The 22,231-nt window shown below is 38.2% G+C and overlaps 1 protein-coding gene across 15 annotated transcripts in view; it reads left to right on the forward strand.

Moving 5' to 3' along the window:
- The window catches only part of LOC100995596 (transducin-like enhancer protein 4), a 155,641-nt gene that overhangs the window by 71,773 nt on the left and 61,637 nt on the right, over positions 1 to 22,231 (forward strand). For 8 of the 15 annotated variants that reach the window (XM_034967534.3, XM_034967521.3, XM_034967528.3 and 5 more), the window contains 2 exons: positions 9,931 to 10,132; positions 11,397 to 11,413. In XM_034967534.3, the coding sequence (XP_034823425.1) occupies positions 9,931 to 10,132; positions 11,397 to 11,413 (219 nt within the window). Of the gene's footprint in view, positions 1 to 9,927; positions 10,133 to 11,396; positions 11,414 to 22,231 lie in introns of all 15 variants that reach the window. The other 7 variants (XM_034967520.3, XM_063593984.1, XM_034967527.3 and 4 more) reach the window with 1 other exon arrangement.

The following is a 22,231-nucleotide window of genomic DNA, read 5'->3' on the forward strand; positions in this document are numbered from 1 at the left end:
GGTTTTTATAGTTTTCTCCTTCTTTTCTTGCCATTATTACTTCATGAGTTAAACTACAAGTTAGGACAATGGAGCCGCTGGCAAAGATCTCATGATTTGCTTGCTTTGGTTGTTACTTGCCATCCCCTTAAGACCAGTCCAGAGATTTGGAGGACTACAGAGATCTGTGGTTTGTTTAGCTTGAGAAGCTTATCCTTTCAGTGATAATCTTACTTGGATTGCTCTAAATGCATGTCTTCTCCTTATAGTAAATCTCATATTGTAAGTCATCAGGAATGAGTTACAGATAAGCTTAGTTTGAAAAGTTTCTTCCTTTGTTCTTTTTATTCTTGCTTCTTTCCATATATTCACTTAACCTTTAGCTTTTTCTAGAGATATTTGTTAAAGTAAGGTAAGAAGGGCACATCTTATTTTCCCAGCCTCTGCAACTACAGGGAAATTGAATGAATAGTAGAGCAAACACTGTATACTCGTCACCTAGATTTACCGGTTAACGTATCGTCACTTTTGTTTTCTGTCTCTGTTTATATACTCATACAAATACATGTGTACTTTTTGGAATGTGCTGAACTAATTGAAAGTAAAAGGCAGTCATGCTGTTTCACCCCCTAATATTTCAGTGTGCTTCTTCTATGAACAAGGACATCTTCCTGTATAAGCATAATACCATTAACACATTCCTATACCAGTGTGACAGCTCATAATCATATTTCTCCAATTGTCCACAAAATGTCCTTAATAGCACTTTTTTATTCAATCCAGGATTCAATTCAAAAATTGTCTTTGCTGTCATGTCTTTTTACTCTTCTTTAAATCACAGTGTCCGAAAGCATTTTGCTTTTTAAGATATTGGCATTTTGAAGATTCCAGGCCAGTTTTTTGGAATCTTCCACAGTCTACATTTGTCTGTTTGTTTCTGATTGTTTTCTCAAGTTTAGATTTCGGTTAAGTGTTTTTAGTAGGAATACTAACTAGGTGATGTGTATTTCCAGTTGTATCATATTACTGGTGAAGCTAGGTGATCCATGGGGTGATACCTGGGCGCTATGAATAACCTGTTTCCCTGCAACTTTTTACCCAGAGGTTGTAATATCGATGGTTGAGTCTGTCCTGCATTAGTTAATACATTTGACATGGTAAAACAGTAAATTTTAAGTTATTTCTTTCCTTTCAAATTAATATTCTGTAAAGAAGAGCTTTTCCTGTTTTCTCCTCTCCTTGCTCCCTCACTCTCTGTGCATATGAAAATGTGGGCTTCTGGTACCTTTCCTTAATACTAGCAGTCACCATTTATTGAGTGTTTATTATTTGCCAAACACTGTGTGATATGGTTTGGCTGTGTCCCCACCCAAATCTCATCTTGAATTATAGTTCCTACAATCCCCATATGTGGTGGGAGGGATCTCGTGGGAGGTAATTTAATCAGGGGCAATTTTCCCCATGCTATTCTTGTGGTAGTAAGTTCTCACAAGATCTGATGGTTTTATGAGGGGCTTCCCCCTTCACTCGGCTCTCATGCTTCTGCTTCCTGCTGCCACATGAAGAAGGGCATGTTTGCTTCCCCTTCCACCATGATTTTAAGCTTCCTGAGGCCTCCCCAGCCATGCTTAACTGTGAGTCAATCAAATCTCTTTCCTTTATAAATTACCCAGTCTTGGGTATGTCTATATTAGCAGCATGAGAACGGACTAATACGCTGTGCTAAGGGTTTTATATGTATCATGTCATACAATTCTTCCAGCAACCTTGGGAGGTAGATTTTGTAACTAACTGTTCTCGCTTTTTACATGAAGAAACAGAGCATCAGAAATGTTAAATGACTTGTTCAAACAGATAATAAGGATTCCAGTGACTCCGAGGCCACTTCATTGTTATGCTTCCCAAATGTCAGCCAGACTGTGCTTTCTCACACCTAGCCCGACTTACAGACAGGAGCGAGGCCAGCAGAACAACTGTCCATAGTAAATAGTGTCTTCACAAGCCAAGGAGTATGGCTACCAGCCCAGTCCTGGGCCCTTCCCTGTGCTTGCTGCTCTATTTCAGAGTCTGTTGCCTCTTCCTTTTTGGCTCCTTTCAAGGTCTGCTGAGTCTTCCCTTACTTCTCTCCTAGAATGGAACAGTGTCTCCTGGTTGGATTGAGGCACATGTGCTCAGAGCGAGCAGCTCACAGCTTGGCTAGCTCCTGGTGGATAAGTAGTATGGTTGTGGGCTTGGGAGACAGCCAGCCTTGAACTTAGGAGCTGGCACTGGCCTGAGAGTCATTATCTGTCTCTAGTCCTTGGCCCCAGAGTGCCCCACATCTTCACCTATTTTCTTGGGGTACCAAAAACTCCATTCCTGAAAATGTTTTTTGAAAATGTGTTATAACCTATAAAGTCATTATTCTTAATGATGCTGAGATTGTCTCAAGTTTTGCCAGTGGGGATCCCTTCAATTTGGCTCATTGTCCTTTTGACACAATATCCGTTAGTAGCTTTCTTGATTTCTGGCACAAGATATAGCAGGTTCACCTTGCACTTGCACTTTTTTTAGAAACCAAAATATGAGCACGAAGTGTGCTCATTGCTACTGAGATGTTGTTGTTTCTAAGGAAGGTGCGTGTTTTTTGAGAATTATTCTGCTGTTGATAGTGTAGTAGAGTTGGAGTGGGGGTGAACAAGGAAACTGCTGCCTGGCCTTCAATTGGAAATGCCCAAAATTCCTAGGGATGTCAGTGACTGCAGCTCTGTCCTTGCTGGCTCCTGCTTGGTCAATGAGTTGTCAGTCCCTTGTCATCAAGCAGTTGGGGACCTTTGATTACAAAGCACTCCTCTTTTTGCTGACAGAAAGACAACATTTCAAAAGACATTTCTTGTGAATTCTATTCTCCAGTGGTCCTTTTCTGCCCTTTGTGCCAAACTTGAAAGTGCAGGGAAATCTTTGTTACAGAGAATCCAGAAAAGACCTATTAACAGCATTGAGGCTGTGTCTGCCACTTCATGGCTGTGTATTTTCAGACATCATTGCTATTTTTCAGAATTAAATTAATTAATGGAGTACTTACTTGCTTAAGTTTAAAGTTCACTCCATTTTAATGTTTATTTTCTTGAGTGGCCCATCAAGGAAATAGGAAGAAGTAGTTTATTTTGTATTGTGGTTTGAGATAAGAGAGGTTTTTATTTATTATTAATTTTAAGTAAGGCACCCAAAGATAATAAAGGCCTAGGAAGGATAGTGAGAAGAATTTTGCCATGATACATATTTTCCTCAATAGATCTTCCTCAGTGGTGGTTATGTATGTACGTTTATTTTAATACTCTAGTCTATGCCCTCTTTAATTCTTTGGCTTGATCTTTGTTTTGTTTTTCTTCTAAAGCCTATATATATATATATATATATATATATATATATATATATATACACATATATTTTTTTAACCTGCTAGTTTATAATGTATCTTAAATTACATCAGTAACAAATCTGTGTTATACTGTGTACTCTTAATGTACATTTCCCTTCCTTTTGGTCTTTAAAAAGCAAGGGGTTTTATGTTTCTTAGTGGGACTATAAGATAAAGTAGAATATCTTTGCAGGTTAATTGCTCTGTAATTAACCCAGATGGGGCAGAGGGCAGAGGACAGTTTTGACTTAACCCTGTTGGGAAACATCAGCAAGCTTTCACTTTACTGTAGAGCAATCCATTAGATTATGGTACTCTCAGCTACTTGACTAATATCCAGAGAAACCTTACTCCTTTTCCAGGGAATCCTGAATTCCTCTGTTGATAAGATGACTTAATAGAAATATATTTTTAATGAATTCTTGACATTTGATAAATTAAGGCCATTTATTTTAGCAGAGAAAAAGGTGAAGTTCTACTTAGCCATTGGTGACTTACTACTTTTATTTAAAGAAGATGTTTTCTAATATGTTTTATTGACTAACCCTTATCAGTTATAAAATACCTGCTACTCTAGTTCTAGGCTAGTTCCTAAGGTGAAAATTTGCAAAGAAGCTTAAAAATGACCACTAAGTACAGAAAGGGGTCTCATTTATTAATGTATACATTTTAAAGCCTACTGTAATATTTTAATATCTCTGTCATATGCCTTTTGGTGACTTAATTTCATTTTATCTTATAGTTCAATATTTTTAAAACACTTGATAAAAATTGCTCCCTTCTACAGGATGCCTGAGTATAATTTTTCTGTTTTGATATTTTGTATATTTATAAAACGGTGACTGATAAACATGAATTTATGGTAGCTGCCTCTCATTTATTCTTCTTTAAGATCAAGGCATATACTATTAAGCAGTATGCCTGTAGGTTGGTTGTTACCATTCATAAAAATCTTTGAAAGGACTTTATAATTTTGGTATAATAACAAATGAAAAAGCCTCTCTAAATGCAACGTTGTATGCTGGTTTGGATTCTGGGACAGAAAAATGACATTAGTGGAACAACTACAGAAATCTGCATAAAGTCTCTAGTTTGGTGAATAGCAATGAACTGATGTTAATTTCTTAGTTTTGATAAATTTTATGGTTATATAAAATGTTAACATTAGTGAAAGGTAGGTAAAGAATATATGGGAACTCTATATGTAGTAGAAGCTTAACTCATTAAAAGCTTTGAATATATAGAGACATACGACCATAGTTTGAGTTCATTAATTAGTTCAGGGAAAGTTTAGTGGTAGTTGTATTTAAGCCCATTTATAATTCATAATTAGGAATTTAAAAATTAAAAGACCGACAATAAAAATAAATGCACTTTTCATATGAGGGCACCAAGTTCTGTATGTTCGGTCACTAAAAATATCAGTTTTACTCATTTTAGATTATTGCTGCTTAAGATGTCCAGAATAGGCTTATAGTACAAGCAGCTTTTTTATTTCTTCTAGTTTAATTTTAAATTCAAAAGCTTGAAACATCTGGAAGAAAATAGAGTCAGAATTCATCAGTGTATAAAATCATGCTGATATTAGTTGGTAATCTGTTTGCATACCTACTAAGTAAGAGAAATATCTAGGCACTATGGGAAATATTTTTTAAATAGCTCTAATTAAGAGGTATGGCATACACAGACTTGTGCACACACACACGTAGCACATATATATGTATTTAAAAAGTCTTTTTTTGTCTTGGATTGTTAAGTATCATAATGGTATTGAGCTTAAGTGGTGTCAGAATTGAGAGACAGTGGTGGAGATTACTTTGAGCCAGGGTGATGAGGGATGTCTCCACCGAGAAAGTAGGCAGGAGTTTAGCTTGGAAGGATGGGTAGAATTTATACATATAGAGACAGATGAGAGAGTACTCTGTGGGTGTGTGTTGATTAGTAGTAAAGTTGAGCCCTAGGAGTTTAGATGTCTCCCTAAACAGACTAGTGTTGCAGGCAGAGAGTTCCCTGGATGGTGTTGCACAGTAGGGTGGAGTTAGGCTGATGCTAGTTTATGGAAAGTCTTGAATGCTAAGAAATTGGAACTTTTGTTTTTAAATAAAAGGGATCTGTTGCTTTTGGAACCAGAGAGTAACTATCAAAGGAGTATTTTATTTTCAGTAGTATCAGAGTTTTGTATTGAGTTCTCGCTATGTTTAGGGAACTGAGCTAGGTGCCAGGGGTACTAAGAGGCCTGAGACTGGTCTCTTCTCTCCAAAGTGTCACAGTCTCTGGCAAGTCAGGGTCTTCTTATCTGTAAAAAGATGAATAACAATGCCTTTATGAGGCAGTATATGCCAGTGAATAATACAGGGAGCCCTGTAAGATGTTGGACACTTAGATTGCTTGGAGAAGGCTGTAGGGAACAGGTGAAACATAAGCGGAGCTGAGATAGGTGAGTACAACTTAGATAAGTAATGTGGAGGTTGTTCTAAAAGGTGCAGAAGGATATGAATTTAGGGAAAAAAACCACAGGTGGAGAAAGCAGTAAGGGTTCATTGTAACTAAAATAAGCTGATGGAGACTTAAAATAATCAGCATGTGAGGTGATGAGTCTGGTGAGTATCGTGACAAGTAGAAACAAGGGATTATTTGAGAATCTTCAGGATTTGGCAATTATCAATATAGGATAGCACAGAAGGATAACAAATTGTTGATGACCAGTAACTTGAGCCAGTAGAGGTTGGGTTTTGTGTCACACATTTTCATTTCCAGGTAATGCTGGACTGCCAAGTACAATTGTCTGACAAAAAGTTAGAATGGGGGTGTCAAAGTTTGGAAGACAATTGTGGGTCAAAGGTGGATAAAGATGGGTGAGGCCAGAGAGGAGCAAAGGAGCTAAAGGAGAAAAAAACAAGAAGGACATACAACTGCTGCATTCAGAGAGCCAAAGAAAGGCTGGCCATCGTGATGATTTCAGTGTTCTTGAAGCAGGTGGAGGATATACTGTCTATGACTGCAGATACATCAGAAAAAGAAAACTGAGAAATGCTCAGTCACGTGTGAGTGGTCCTCGGTTTTATAAGAATGGTGGGCCTGCAGTCCAGATGATCAGGTCTAAGGAGTAAGTGTGTGTGTATAGAGGAGGGGCTTGTTGAAGTGGAGGCAGCAGATTTACCTCAGTGTTTGAAGAAGTTTGGATGTGCGAAGACAGGGACGGACATACATACATACATACATACACACACACACACACACACACACACACACACACAACAAGGCAGTAGCTGAAGAGGGCAAAAGAAGGGTATTGTAGTTAAATTTAACAAACATCAAGTGCCAGTTTTGTGCAAGACACTGTGTAGGGGGCAGTGGAGGACACAAAAAGTGATTAAAATATAGTGGGATTTCTGTTCCCCTGAAAAAGTACTGCCTCAAGTTCTTTTGACTTTGGATGGGCAGTTCATCTTAAACAAAATGTTGGACAAAATCAGTGATGAAACAACTGAGGATGAAGGAGAGTTGGAGAGTTGAAGGAGCAGTGAAAAAGAATGGAAGAAAACATGATGTGCAGGTGGAGAGGCTGGCCTTTGAAAGGAAAAGGACCCTTCTCTAAGATTAGCATACAAGAGGAAGAGAAGAAGCTCATTTTAGAACTGTTCTGAGATAGAATAAAACCAAACAAGGACCTCAGGAAGCCTTACTGTGAATGTCATGTATAACTATGATTTCTGCCTTTGAAAAGTTCTGGTCCAATGGAACGATGAGTCGGTGCTTATTTTTTATCCTGTAGGAGAAAAAAGAATAAAAGTGACACACCTGGATCATTAAAGGTATTGGGCTTTGGCTGAGGGCTTTTTGTTGTTGTTGTTGTTGTTTTTTTGTTTTTTGTTTTTTTGAGACAGGGTTTCACTCTGTCACACAGGCTGGGATGCAGTAGCACAATCATGGCTCACTGCAGCCATGACCTCCCTGGCTCAGGTGATTCTCCCACCTCAGCTTCCTGAGTAGCTGGGACTACAGATGTGCGCCACCATGCCTAGCTAATTTTTGTGTTTTTAGTAGACACAGGATTTTGCCATGTTGCCCAGGCTGGTCTCAAACTCCTGGGCTCAAGTGATCTGACCGCCCGCCTCAGCTTCCCAAAATGTTGGGATTACAGGCGTGAGCCACTGCGCCAGGCTTGTTTTTTTTTTTTTTTTTTTGGTCTAATGTAATAGATACATTTTTAAAACTATCAAGATAATGTGTGAATATTTCAGGGTCTGCAGTTAGCTAGGATTTGTGAGATGTAGACTTATAGAGCTTAGAGTCTAAGAAGGGAGGTAAGAAAGATGAGCATGCAGGATCTTAATAAATGCCTGCTCATTGACCTCTGATCTGAGGTAGAAAGTGGCTGTGTGTCCAAAACATACACATGGAGTATTAGGGGAATTTAGAGGAGAAAGAATTGGAGCTATTTCTGTTTTTGAAACGAATTTGCCATGTATTTACTTCAAGTCCCTATTTTGTTTTCTTCATAGAAGTTATTTTCTGCACTGTTAGGAAATATAATTTTGTGTGCATACTTTTTGATCCCCACTGAATAACAGTATGTAAAGAATTATGAACATGATTTTGGCCACTTAAATGAAGAGAATCACCTTATCTCAAAACTACCCAGTTAAGAAAACCTTCAGCAGGACTTGGAGCGTGGGTGGGGCTTGGTTGGTGGAGTATCTGGATGTGGCTCCCATTTTCCATTTTCTGCTTGTAAACTTGCTTTTCAAAGTGTTCATACTTTATTCTATTGACTATATTTTAAGTGCATGTAGCCAGAACATAGGTACAAGTCAGTAAGAGAAAAGAACTAATTAATACTGTACTTGGACTTTTGTAGTCAAACATAGGAAGACATGTGGGAGTGGAAGAAAATAAACCTAATTTGGAGAGGAGAAAAAAAGGTCCACTTTTTTTCTCTGAGGTGTTAATAAAAGCATTTTGAGATTTTTCTTGGTGGAATGATCGATCTCTCTCTCTCTTTCTTTCTCTCTCTCTCTCTCTCTGTCCCTGTCCCTATCTCTAGATATTTTGTGAAATTTTGCTTGGAAAGAAAATTATAGAAGGGACTATTTGGCTATCATAGGTTAGGCCTGGAATGTGATTTCTTTAAAGGCAAAAACTAAAATTCAGTCACTACAAAATTTAACCTGAGAATTACTCAATACTTGTTGTCATACAATATTGCTAAGCAGGGTTTGAGTTGAAGGGATTCCTATTGAGTAATACATTTAATGTCCTTCCTTCACCACCAACTCCTCCTCTCCCCCACTTCCCACTCAGAAGAGGCAGCAAGGCTTGCCCACCGCGGTTCCTGTAGCAGAGTTTGATGCAGCCTCGGCTGAGGTCAAGCACACCCATTCCAGCCTCTTGAGGGCTTTCTCTATGTGTTGCCAGTGTGCTGGTAAAAATGACTTTAAACTCTTGTCAGCGCAGTTACTGGTGCATGCATCACAGTCCCACTCAAATAAACCTGTCACAACACAGAGTCGGCCGCTAGAGAAGAGTACAAGGGCAGGCCTCTAGCTTTTCATTCGAGCATCACTAAACGTGCACAGAGTGCCCAATTATTTCAGCATTATTGAGCAAGCCTACAGGAGGACCCAAGCCTTGCTACATTAGATTTTCTTTAGTAATTTGCTCAAGTACCGCTGAGGACACTTAAAGGGCTTAAAACGGTGGCTGCAACCAGTTTCCTTTTCTGGGTTGTTAATTCAGGTTTTCTCTTTCAAATTAACTCTCCCTGCATGCTGTGCAGTGGTTCTGGGAGAACTGTTTAACACTAATTTTCTCAATTTTCAGCTTTTTTTGTTCAACGTAACTGCTTTAACAGTTACTCACGTATATGTTTTGATTAGAAATGTATGATAGTGAGGCCTTATTTTATTTTTTGAGATAAAAAAGCCTTTTATGAGGTTTGTTAAAGAAATATGTTTGCATATCAACTATTGAAAGTTACTTATATAATTTCACCACTTAAAAATTAAATTATTTATATTGCATGTGCAAAACCTCCAAGTATAAGAAAGGTAGCATTTATTGACTACACAGCTCATTTGCTCCTTCCCCCTTTTAAAAAAATATATATGTTAATAGTAAATCTTACGTAGGTGTTGGCTTTTTTCTTTTTTTTTTTTTTTTGAGATGGAGTCTTGCTCTGTCGCCCAGGCTGGAGTGCAGTGGCACGAACTCGGCTCACTGCAAGCTCCGCCTCCCGGGTTCACGCCATTCTCCTGCCTCAGCCTCCCCAGTAGCTGGGACTACAGGCACCAGCCACCACGCCCGGCTAATGTTTTTGTATTTTTAGTAGAGACGGGATTTCACCGCGTTAGCCAGGGTGGTCTCAATCTCCTGACCTCGTGATCCGCCTGCCTCGGCCTCCCAAAGTGCTGGGATTACAGGCGTGAGCCACCGCGCCCAGCCGGTGTTGGCTTTTTTACTGCCTATTTATGCCTCCTTTCTGTTTCTCTTGGGGCAGGGGTTGGATATAGGGGGCAAATTCAATATCTGTGTTTAATTTTTCACAGCAGCAACAACTCCAGGCCCAGCATTTATCACATGGACATGGTCTCCCCGTACCTCTGACTCCACACCCTTCAGGGCTCCAGCCCCCTGCCATTCCACCCATCGGTAGCAGTGCCGGGCTTCTGGCCCTCTCCAGTGCTCTAGGAGGTCAGTCCCATCTTCCAATTAAAGATGAGAAGAAGCACCATGACAATGATCACCAAAGAGGTGAGTAACTCTCTTGGAATGCCAATCTGAGATGACCTACTTGCTGCTGAGGGTAGGTTCTGGATGCTATTGTTTATTCTCTCTGAATTTAGTTTTACCAGTGACTAAACAAAGGATTTCCACTGGAAGGTAAATTAATTACTGCAAGTAGTCAATTGCCAAATGATATTCTAGTGGTTGGCAAGAGCTAACATACTCCCTAGAGGCAGAGGGGCCTATTTCTGGTTATTGCCTTTGATTTCTTGCTACCTTCTGTGTTCCCCAGGTCTAAATCAGTAATGAAATCCCATGATGCTCTGTTTGAAGTAGCATGCTGCATTAATAGTTAATTTTGACTGAATTTATTTTGGGGAATGTCTTGCTGATAAATGCTCACTTGATATTTGACCAAATCAATTATTATTTATAAACAAATGAGCCTATATAGAGCAGTAAAAATCTCACAGGTAAGAAAACAATTTCAGTAGTCTTAGTAATTAAGAAGGTACAGACCAAATTAATGAAATCTGTTGGTTTAACTGTCTCTCTCACCCAGTCTGTTTAGAAGCATGAAATTAACTAATTTCTTACTAGAAGACCAACGTAATTGTTTATGCAATTAATTGATTTAAAGGCCAGTTGTGCTCCTTCTAGGTTGATTTCCTTCCTCCACTAAGGTAGATGATGGTGCAGAAACATTTTGATGTGACTGTTGTTTTTCTTTGGTGCTTACTGATAATTTTTATTAGTTGATGACAGAAATGCAGATGAAAAAGTCTCTCCCAGCATTCCTTTTTGGGAATTTACTTAGCACAAGGGTGGTTCATTGGCTTGAAGGGTGTGGTTCATAATTAAAAGCTCATACCCCTGTTTCAGCATCCTTACTATGAATTATAATATTAAGTCAGTGATTTTTATCACATATGCATAAATGTCCATCTCTGATATTAAAAACACTGTAATTTGTCATCCAGTTATCTTAATGCTATGGTACAGAGTTGATGCATGATTGTAAATACTTTGAAAAAGTCTATAAGGAGCACAGATAATAAGAATGTCCAGCTTTGGTTCTTCTGAAATTGTGTCAAAGGTAGATTGGTACTTTATGAATTTGGTTGTGCAGTATTAATAATTAATTTTACAGCACAGTTGACATCTGTGTAATTTATTATTTAGCAGAGATCAAGTTTGATAAATCAGTATGATTTTATGTAAACTAACTAGTACTTTTCTTTTCTTCTTCCCACCACTTTATCTGCTTGTGTTGCTGCTGTTTCGCATATAGACAGAGACTCCATCAAGGTAGGACTCAAAATTTACAGACTAAGGAATGGCTTAAAAGGGCTGTAAATGATTTGAATGAATCTAGTAAAGAATTCTTTGAGATTTAGAGAATGATTTCATTGGTTAGTAGTGGTTAACTGCATTTTTAAAATTACTTTCAGGTGTGTGGTTGATTTTTCTTTTTTTTTTTAAAGGTCCCATTTCTCTATCAGAATCAGATTTGTTGACCCAGGTTGAATTGCAAGATCTGGCTTGCATTGCTCATTTTATTATTTGCCATGTGAAAAAAAAATAACTGCTTTTCTTCACTTAGGCTTTGGCTGTAAGATAACAATGAAATGAATTAAATAAATTGGTTTGTAAGGAAATACATTATTAGTTTCATATTTGAGGAAACAGCTCCAACCTACAAAAATATTTGTTTAAGTGAATGGTGCATTTTTTTTTTTTTTTTACCACTAGAAATAATTTTCTCTTTTAAATTTAAGTGAATTTTTTTCACCAACTTTTCTTTCAAATTAACATTTTGGTATCTGGTATAACAAGTTAATTCTCTTTAGGTTTTGCATCTGTCTTATCTGCCTTTTGTATCTCTTTATAGACAAGTTGTAGGGAAAGAGGAAAAGTATTTAGGGTCTAATGATTTGGGTATGCTTCTGTACCTCCAGAATGGGATGTGCTAAGGATACCTGAATTTATTTAGTAAGCAAACAAGAAAAATAGGCTGCCATGGCAGGAAATGAGTAAGGCATGAAAATTAATGTGATCACTTATGAACCAGACACAATATAAATACACCATTGTAGGCCAGGCGTGGTGGTTCATGCCTGTAATCCCAGCATATTGGGAGGCCGAGGTGGGCGGATCGTGAGGTCAAGAGATCGAGACCATCCTGGCCAACATGGTGAAACCCCGTCTCTATTAAAAATACAAAAATTAGCTGGGCATAGTGGCTTGCGCCTGTAGCCCCAGCTACTCAGGAGTCTGAGGCAGGAGAATCGCTTGAATCTGGGAGGCAGAGGTTGCAGTGAGCCGAGATCATGCCACTGCACTCCACCCTGGCGACAGAGTGAGACTCTGTCTCAAAAATACATACATACATACATATGTACACCATTGTATTATGCGTAATTGTATTACATATGCCATTGTGTTACTTATTGGTTAGAAGGAAAGGACAGTTCTCAACCATTGGCCGAGGTACAAATGCTGTCTATTTCTTTATATTTTACAACAGTTGAATGTTTTGGAGTATAGGTAGTTATATCTTGCAGTTTTTAATGGAGCTATGCATATGAATGCTAAAATTTTCTCCCAGAACCACTGTGCTAGCACTTTGAATGCCTTTTTACTCCTTGTCGTTTTACAATTAAAAGGAATTTTTTTTTCAGAGCCCTTAAGTAATGGAAAATAAAACTTGAGCCTATCTGTTTTACCCTTCAAGAATCTTTGTAATTTGAAAGGGCATCTGCACTCCCATGTAAATGTCAACATTTACAATTAGAACTGAACACATTGAATTATTTAATTATGCATTTGCAGTTGTGTATTTTGTTGTATCATATGCATATCAGTACTTAGACTAAAAAAGCATTCTTAAAGTATATTAAGTGTTTTTCACACATGTGTACTTAGGAAGTAGTAAGTAAATGCAGTGACTAGGATTAACTGATACCAGCCTTTGAAAGCCTGTCCAGTTATTCTGAGGTCATAATATAAACATTCCCTGCCTTCTTCTTATAAATATATACCTTTAGGCAGTCCAGTGAACTAAACAAAAGCCTCCACTCCCAGAAGACTGTGAAAATATTTATACTTCAGTGTACACTTTTGTGTCAATTATGTTTTCTTATTCCCTCATGCAAGAGTAAGGGTGTGTTTTGAAATGGAAATGAGTATCTGTATAGCTAGAAGCCAGGGAAAAACAAGAAAGGCTGATGATTTTGCCTTGATTTATTATGGGATGACATCTATAAATAGATGTTTTGGTTGGGTACCATTCTCAAATTTGAAGTTGTATTACGTCAGGTCTGGGAGTGTCCTATAGTTCTACAAGGTGAGATAGTTTGCTTATTTTTCTGAATGTGTTCTGTGGTGCTCAGAGAAGCAGTTGTAGTTGCTTGTTCCATCGATCGTCCTCCCGTAAGTGGTTCCTGGTTAAGAGGGGCTTTTTATGATTGTCTGCTGTGTGACTCTAGATGGTTTTTATCAGCCAGAGCGTGCCAGTTGCCTGCAGCTGGAGTCGAGCTTGTATGAAAAAATTTATTTATGCAAGATAATGCTCCTTAACATTTAACAGGTAATGAACGTGACATAAATTTCCTCCTTGCTTTTAATTTTTCCCTTTCCTCTTCTAATGTGCAAACAGGCAGCTCTGGTACTCTAAATAATAAGTAATTTTTGGCCATCTGTCAAAAGGAAATTTCAATACAAATTTAAATTAATGGTGCCTGAAATTTTTTATAGCTCCTCTAAAAGCCTCTAATGTGCAGAAAATTCTGAATCTGCTGGTAGTAATTAGTGTTGCATGTAATGAGGATGTGGGCAATCTTACACAGCCCCAGTGGAACATTTTGATATGGTAGCAAAATTTTGATTTATACAAGGTTGTAGATGGTTTGATTGTGAGAGACACTTTAAAATGTTTTCTTGACGTTACAGATTGTTAAACAGGGCAGATTTCAGAATAGCTTATAAACTATAAATTTAAACTTACTGTAAAGATTTAAGTAATTTAGGTACTTTACCTTTAGATGCCAAGTAAAATTCACTTGTTAACATGTTGGGCCTTTTTTTTCCTTTGTCTTTCTCTTCTGGGAAGTTCTATGGCCACCAGATCGCACGCTGTTGGCTTTATTGATCTCTTTTTCTATAGCTCCTGTAGCCAAGTTCATTCCTAAGCCTGTTATTTGCAGACCTGTATCTGAAGTTTTTCAACAAAGGTGGAGAATGTAAATATGGATCTAACGGAGAAAGCACTGTAGGAGCCCAAGAATCAGTTTCCTTGATGATGAGAAACTAGACCAGTGTGTGTTGTAGGGCTGTTGAAGTCAGGAGCCATGGCACCTGCAGCCTTCCTTGCTTGTCATTTGGCTGTCCAGTGACTCCATGTGCCCAACAGTAAGTCCCACATTTGAGGCCTGAAAATGACAAGAAACACAGACTGTGATCCACTCTCACCCTTAATGGTAGGGCAGAAAGCCCAAATTTATCTCTCCAAAAAGAATCCAGCGTAGGCTAAGGGGGAGTGTTCTCACCATCTTATGTAGTATCGAGAACCATTTCTCTCATCCCTAGAAAAGGCGTAAGTGACACTAAGGAAATGTTTTCTGAGGTGATGGAATCTTCCATTGCCCACCCCCTCTCATTGAGGGCTGAGGGGTAAAAGTGATGGGCTCTAAAATGGTGTCAGAGGGGACATTCCCATGTGCTGCCAGGAGCTTCCCACTTGATGGAGGTTCCAGTTCATTAAGAGGAGTCAGCTGCCCAGAGTCATTAGGTTCCTCATAGCACTCTCCAGTTCTTTTCTGAGTGACTGAAATGAGGGTAATGATTCAGAGCTGTGAAGGCCAAAATTGCCTGAAACTTGGTAAGAATCTGAGGTTCAGAAATTGTCTTATTTCCCACTCCGTCCCAAATGTGTGCATAATTCCAATATCAGGTAGCAAAAAATAGGCACCAAAATCAAGACCAGCTTAAATATAAGTAGCAAAATTCACTATCACCAAATGCTCATTAGCTCCGTGGCCTCAACCAAGTTGCTATTATTGTGCATTCTTCATTACTTTGTAAGTCCTTTTCATGTATCTGCCTGGTTCTCCTGTGTTTTATCCTGAGTGCAATAGCCTTCTCAAGTCACATCTATGAGGGATTTGCCTTTTTTATCTGTAAAATATAGCACGAGTACTTTTTCTCCTCTGTGCCTATGCTTACCCAGTACAAACATTTTTTCCGTCTGAGTGGTGTTGTTTTTATTTTTGTTATTTCATTGGAATGTCTTCAAGTCCAGAGTGCTGGATGCATCATCAAAGAGTATGATCATTTTTAGTGACTTGTGCAGTGCCAAATTGATCTCCTAAAACCCTGTACTAATTTAAAATGCCAAATGCAGTGTTTGAATATGTTTCCACACAATCCGCCAATATGGAACTTTATAGTTTTTGTAATTTTTGTTGGCATAATGAGTATGGATGGCGCACTTTATTTTTTTAATTTACATATAATTATTTTTTAGCTAAATGCTTTTCTCTGGGTATATACACTGTTTTTTTCCTGTGCAAATTCCTTGATTTTGTTTAAAGGTTTTTATAATGATTCATTCATTATTTGTGTTTAAGGCAATGCATTTTTATTCTGCCGCATCTGTATTTTGGGACATAGATGACTAAAACATCATACATTGCTTTTTTCTATCCCCCATTTATTATGTTGACAATAAAGGTTTATCAGCGGAAAATTAGAATAAGGTTGTTTTTATGTTCAAATTGAAGGGCATGATTCAGGCCAAGAAAGCACTTTTGCCTCATTAATTGGGTGTTAACCGGTGAATGTGGGTTTTTAGTCTGAATTAACAGAATGATTACTTCATACACCCCTTTAAGTAGGAGTTTTACCGTTTGGGAGATAACTTGCTGGGATAAATTTGTATTACTCCAGACTTCAGAAGTACATATTGTAAAAAGGCAAAGGCATAAAATAATAGAAAGGTAGATTAAAAAGGGGAAATCATTGAAATCCACAAAACACTAAAGAGTGTTTAAGCAAACAAAACAGTCATGGACTTTTGGTATCTTCTATTTTCCCCTCAGTAATCAGCAATCTGAGAAGAGAAGTTGTCTAATTAAGGGCTGTAACACTTCAGCATATCCACTGTAACCTAGGGAAAAATAAGGTGGGTCCACAGTGTCCACTCAGTCCTACTGATCTCCTCTGAGCAGCCCCCACTGCATGTATAGCTCATAGGTTAGATTTTGCTGGTGAAGGTAGGTGTTATGCTTACCCTTATTTCATACATGAGGAAAGGTTTAGAAGTGTGAAGACCTGTCAAAGGTCACACAGCCAGCGCCGCCCTCAAAAGAAAGCTCTTTGGGTAACCCAGTTTCATTCTAAGTTATTAAAAATCTGAAACATACTACAAAGTACAAAGAACCCCTCATACACCCAGCAACTAGGTACAAGAGCTATCAATATGTAGCCATATTTCTATCTATACTTTTTCTTTGCCGAAGTATTTGTATGCTCATTTTGCTCCTGTGTACTTCAATATGCAAAATGAACACATTATCTAAATAGTGGGCCCTTTTTTTTTTAGATAACCATAATGCCTTTAATCACTTAGTAAAATAATTCTTTGATATCTTCTAATACCCAGCTTATAATCAAACTTCTTTGATTATTTCAAATAATTGGTTTACTTGAAATGAGATTCGAATAGGATTCATTTTATTTTGTTGTGATCTCTGTTAGGTCTCTTTAAATCTTTCTTATTAAAAAAATTTTTGTTTTTTGCCACTCCCTAACTCATAATTTCCTTCTCAAACTAATCTTCGATTTGTCCTCTTATACAATTCCACAAAGCAGATTAAGACTCTTCCCCTCAAGAAGCTAAAAATTTAGGGGAAGAGAACTTTACTTAGTTAGGGCATGGGGAATCAGGGATACCACCTAATAAGGAAATAGAAGTACTTAATATATTTTTTAAATCATATTTTAAAATATGTTTTTAAAAGCCTATCTTGAGCAATACTTATTTGGACAGTGGATTTGTATTTCAAATACATCATAGCCTGTTTTTCAAGGTTAAAGAATAGAAATAGAACTCTACCTTTTTATGGTCAGCATACATTTCTGGATATCTTACTCCTTTGATTATTGGTAAAATCCATTTCATTGTTCATCACCAATGTATACAGACAAACCTAGATTTCATTCTGTCCCATTCTCCCATCATGAGGAAAAGGCTTTTCCTGGTGTAATTCACCATGAAGTATTCTTGACACCACAAGGAAGCACACTGAAACATTTAGAATATGAGCCATTCTGTAGGAAGGCTATGCCAGGTTCTGCAACAATCCTCTCTATCACTAGGTAAGCTGAATATCAATAGACAAGTCACTTAACCTCCATGGATCTCAAGGCTGTAACTCAAGGCATTCTTCCAAGTATTTGGAATGTAGCTATTTTCTTATGTGTTATTTAGTCCTGTCCTAGAAACAAATTTTGAAATAAAAATCTTATACCATAGGTTATGTTTCAGCAATAAAGTTGGCCATACCATTAGCCAAGTAAACACAGTGGTTAGAAGTGAGGAAATCATTTGAGGGGTTCGGTGGTAGGGTGATAAAGTATGCCTTTCAAGCATTTAACGTTATAACTCTTTCAATTTCCCAAAATAACAAAATAAGACGGTAATTTGAAATTAAGTGTTTTAGCATTGCTATTGCTTTTTAATTATTTGTTTACAAGACTTTTAGGTATTTATTTCTACCATGTATTTTACTATTTACAGTTATCAAGGAACAGTTAAGAAGTTTTGTTCTATGAATCTATGATGCAGTAATTTGTTCAGTATTAATTGATACCTGCCTCTAGGCATGTAAACTGTGTGAAACGTAACAGGTGTCCTAATTCTAGAAAAATGTGTGGTAATTGTTTGTTTGTCAAACAGATGAATAAATATCTTTAGGGCATAGCTGGTCCTCAGGTGGTGAGCATAAATGGATTAATGATGTGAGTGACTCGGGGAGACACGCTTGTTTTGCAGCACCCTCCTCCGCCGATCGCTGAAGCAGAACAAATACTAATTAACAGGGGCGGCCTGGTTGGCAGGTTGGCTTTCTCCAGCTGATTTGGCAAAATGGTTTATTCCTTTCCCTCCATAAACCATCCCTCTTAGTTATTAGACATTTTCATACTGATGTTTAGTTAATTTCTGATTTTCTTAATTAGGATGCATTTCATCTCTTGCAAAAATATTATAATGTTTATAGTTAACATTTTTAAAAATTTAGAGGGGCCTAAGATTTAAGTTTTAATAGTTGACGCTTGAATTTCAAAAACATTTGTTTCTCAAAATGTAGATAATTCTTCCAATGGAATTATTCCAAAGAATCGTTCACCATCTTTTTTTTGTATTCTTACAGTAACACTAACCCCACTCTGGAAAAATTATAAAATCACTCATGGGGTAGTTTAATACTCTTGTTCTTCTTTCTTGAATTATTTCTGCAACACTTTCCTCTGTCCAACTTATGTATTTTGTTCTGTGGTGATTTGAAGTAGCTCAGCTATCTTCTGGGTTAGAAGACTTTCTACACGTAGGACCCACCACTTTAATAAGGGCTGTAATTTTGGACTTAGAGAGTCATATCTGATTACTGCCATGGCAACTGCCTTGTGAAAGGGTTGAAGAGAATTCAGGCTTCATGAGAGAGTAATAGAAAGGAAGTTTGCTGAGGAGCTGAGTAGTACTTTCTGAAAGAGTTTTTGATGCTTTTAAATAAGGTTGCTGTTAAATGAAGATAATACAGTTATTTCAAAACTCAGTAATGCTGCTTAGACTTGGCAAATCAAAACTTGAAATGTTAGCGTTGAATACTTAGTTGTTTTTCTTTGAATCTAAATATTGAATAAAATAAGTCACATTGCTTTAACTTTATCAGATTATTCATTATTTAGAACCAATCCAATTATTTTTGTATGTAATAAATTTTACTGCTTAAAAACAGTGTAAGCTGAGAGTACTAGTATTGTAACGTAACATAAGAAATTCCCGCTCATTTGTGATAGTTGGAATTGGTGGTTAAGTACCCTCCTCCTCCCAACCCCTGGGTTCAGTTTTGCCTCTAGTTTTCCTTCACTAGAAACTGGAGAACAACACACACATACACGTAATCCGCTCACGTGCGGTCCACCTTTCTTCCTTCACACTGTTTAATATTCCATCCCCTCTGCATCCACTAAATGTTCGTGAAAAGCTTACACTTTCCCTCCCCTTTTACAGAAATGCAGGCAGTGAGGTGGAAGTTAAAATGTCTTAAGTATTCTTGTTGTAAGTGAACTTTCTAAGATATGGTGATAAGGGTGAGCATGAGGAATTCTTTTTCATGGAAATGGACTCATTATTTAATTGTATCATATCCTGAAGGATTCTTGAATCTTCTTTTTTAAATTGCTACTTTTCAAGTTGCTGACTTCAAATTTGAGAAGAGAAGAGGGCTGGGAGAGGGGAGGTAAATAAGTTAGTGATGCCACCCAGTGAGAGAAGCCAGTAGGCTTATATAATAAGATCTCCTTGTTATTTATTGCTCCTTATGGTCATTTTAATTATTCTGGAGAATTTTGAGAATTCTATTCACTTATCTTTTTTTAAACTTCTGTTTTTGTGAGCGACATTTGGCCTTTTGAACAACAAAATAAAATTGGAAATGCTAATGTTTTGAGCCAACTAAAGGAGGAAAATAAAAATGTCACCATGGTAACAAAGCTGCTTTCTAGATGGTTTCCTAAGATATGCCTGAACTAGAAGCAGATGTCTGATTTGAGAATCTTGCCTCCTTCGATGTAAACAAATAACTTCTGGGCAGGTGTTGGAAATAATATGGAAATCCTATTAAGGGGCCCTGGGTTCCTGTCAGTCAGGAAACCCATGCCACAAAAGGGCTGGTTGTCGCATAAAGGAGCAGAGTAAATTCTCATTAGGCTTGAGCTTTTCCCAGGAAATGATTGTCTCCGTGTGTTCTTTCTCCTGTGAATCTGAATGTAAGCTGTTGCTTCTATTGATCTATTCACTGGCTTTATTTTTCTCCTCTTCATTCCAGATCCTCCCTCGCCCCCACAAGCCTGTGTTCTCCCCCTCACCCACCCCTTCCCTTTAGATTAACACTTGATCTGTGCTACTGCTCTGAGAGTCGTGACATTTGTGATTTTAACCTCCCAACCTGGGTGGGGGTGGGGGTGGGGGTGGAGAAGGAGGGGAAAGTTAGCCTTGTTCCCTCAGCCTTTTTCACAAAGACTCTGGCTGATTGGGACTCGCACAGCTAGCGGCAACGGCAATCATGAAGACCATTCTGTGTACATTTACTTGAAGTTATATTTTTATGAATTAAGCAGAAACTAAAAGCTTGAAGAGACAGCTTTTTAGGAACTTTTAAAAACATAGATAGTTGTCTGGTAAGCCTCTGAGGCTGCCCTGTCCAATATGGTGTAGCCACTAGTCACATGAAGCTATTTAAAGTTAAAATGAAATAGAATTTTCAAACCCATTTTCCCAGTTATATTAGCCACATATCGAGTCCTTAGTAGCCACACGTGGCTGTAGAAACTGCCAAAACGGCAGAGATACAGAACCTTCCCACTGCTGCAGAGAGTTCTATTGGATGATGCTGCGTCTCTGACAGACTCTGATGAGGCTTGCTGGTTCTGACATTCCTTCTGGCTAAAACTGACTCCTGATACTCAAAAGCAAGGTTCCCCTGGTTTCATAGAAAACAAGGCATGTATGTATTCGGGTTTGGGTGGTTGATATGGTTAGCTGCACTAATATAGTAGTGATCTTTAAATGGTTGTAGATTTTTTTTTTTTGGTCACGGAACTGGTTGAGCAATATAAACATGGGTCTTCCCAAAATGGACCCCTAAGAGATGCAATTTAATGTTTCTAGATAGAAAGTTGTGGCAGTTTTGGGGGGAAGGGAGGAGTGCTTGAAAGCTATGCATAAGGGTGCTCTTTATAATACTCAGAAGGTTAAATGTGGATAAACACAAAACAAGGCTTCAGAAAAGCCACACTATTATTATGCAGCGTTTCTCGGACTATAGTCCCCGAGACGCACTTCATAAAGCCAATAAAGCGCGCACTGGTGGTCTCCCGTTGCCCTAGCAACGGGCCATGGGGCACAGTGTATGTGAAATGCATGAACATCTGTGAATTAATCTTTTTTAGTTTGTTCTTTTCTTGGCACTGATTGGACCACTCGGGCTTGTGCCTGTGACACTGCGTGCAGAGGGGTAATCTGGAGCAGTCCCCAGGGCCTTGCCCTAAAGTGGATAGTGGAATGGAAAGTGAAGGGAGATTTATCCCGGCAGTGCATTCAACAGTGCAGGGATTTAGCCTGACAGCACTCTCGGCGGGATGTTATTAGCTTACTTTCTGGTGCATGGGGAAATGAATAAAAATTTTTCTAGTAAATCTGGGCATTATTGGGTTTATTGGGTTGCCCTGAAAAAATAATCTGCAGAGAAAATTGAAATAATCACTTGTGTTTGTACCACAGTTATCAGGACTTGAAAGCTGAGTTATTCCACATCCTTGGCCCAGCCCCCGCCTCAGGGATTATAACCAAACCATATTGGACTGTCACTGCTCTGAATGAGACTCCTGAATTGGATGCGTAGGCTGGAATCTGTTTTGATGATAAAATCTGGTAGTAACCTAGTCTGACCTTATTTAGGGAAATTTTAAACTAAGCTGGTGACATTTTTGCCTTTGGGAGAATAGAGGAAATAATGACTAAATACGTAAGCATCCAGAAACAGTACTTTTGTTAGTTAGTCCCCCACCCCTGACCTCTTCTGTTCTTTCCCTCCTCCTGCCTCCCGCTGCCACTTCTTCCCTCCCTCTTTTCAAATTGCCATCCTCCTTCTAGACTTCAGCATGACTGTACAGACTTGTTCAGTTCCTCCTGTCAATACCAGATGTTCACTTGTAAACTGTTTTGCTCACCCTTGTCATTTTCAATTCCCTTCTCTTTTCTTCCTTTTTTCTCTTTGTGCCTCCCTTTTTTTTTCTCTCTCCATTCTTCCTTATGGGTCAACCCTCTTTCCTGGGGAGAAATGA

Source organism: Pan paniscus, chromosome 11 (genome assembly GCF_029289425.2).
Source record: "Pan paniscus chromosome 11, NHGRI_mPanPan1-v2.0_pri, whole genome shotgun sequence".
NCBI lineage: Eukaryota > Metazoa > Chordata > Mammalia > Primates > Hominidae > Pan > Pan paniscus.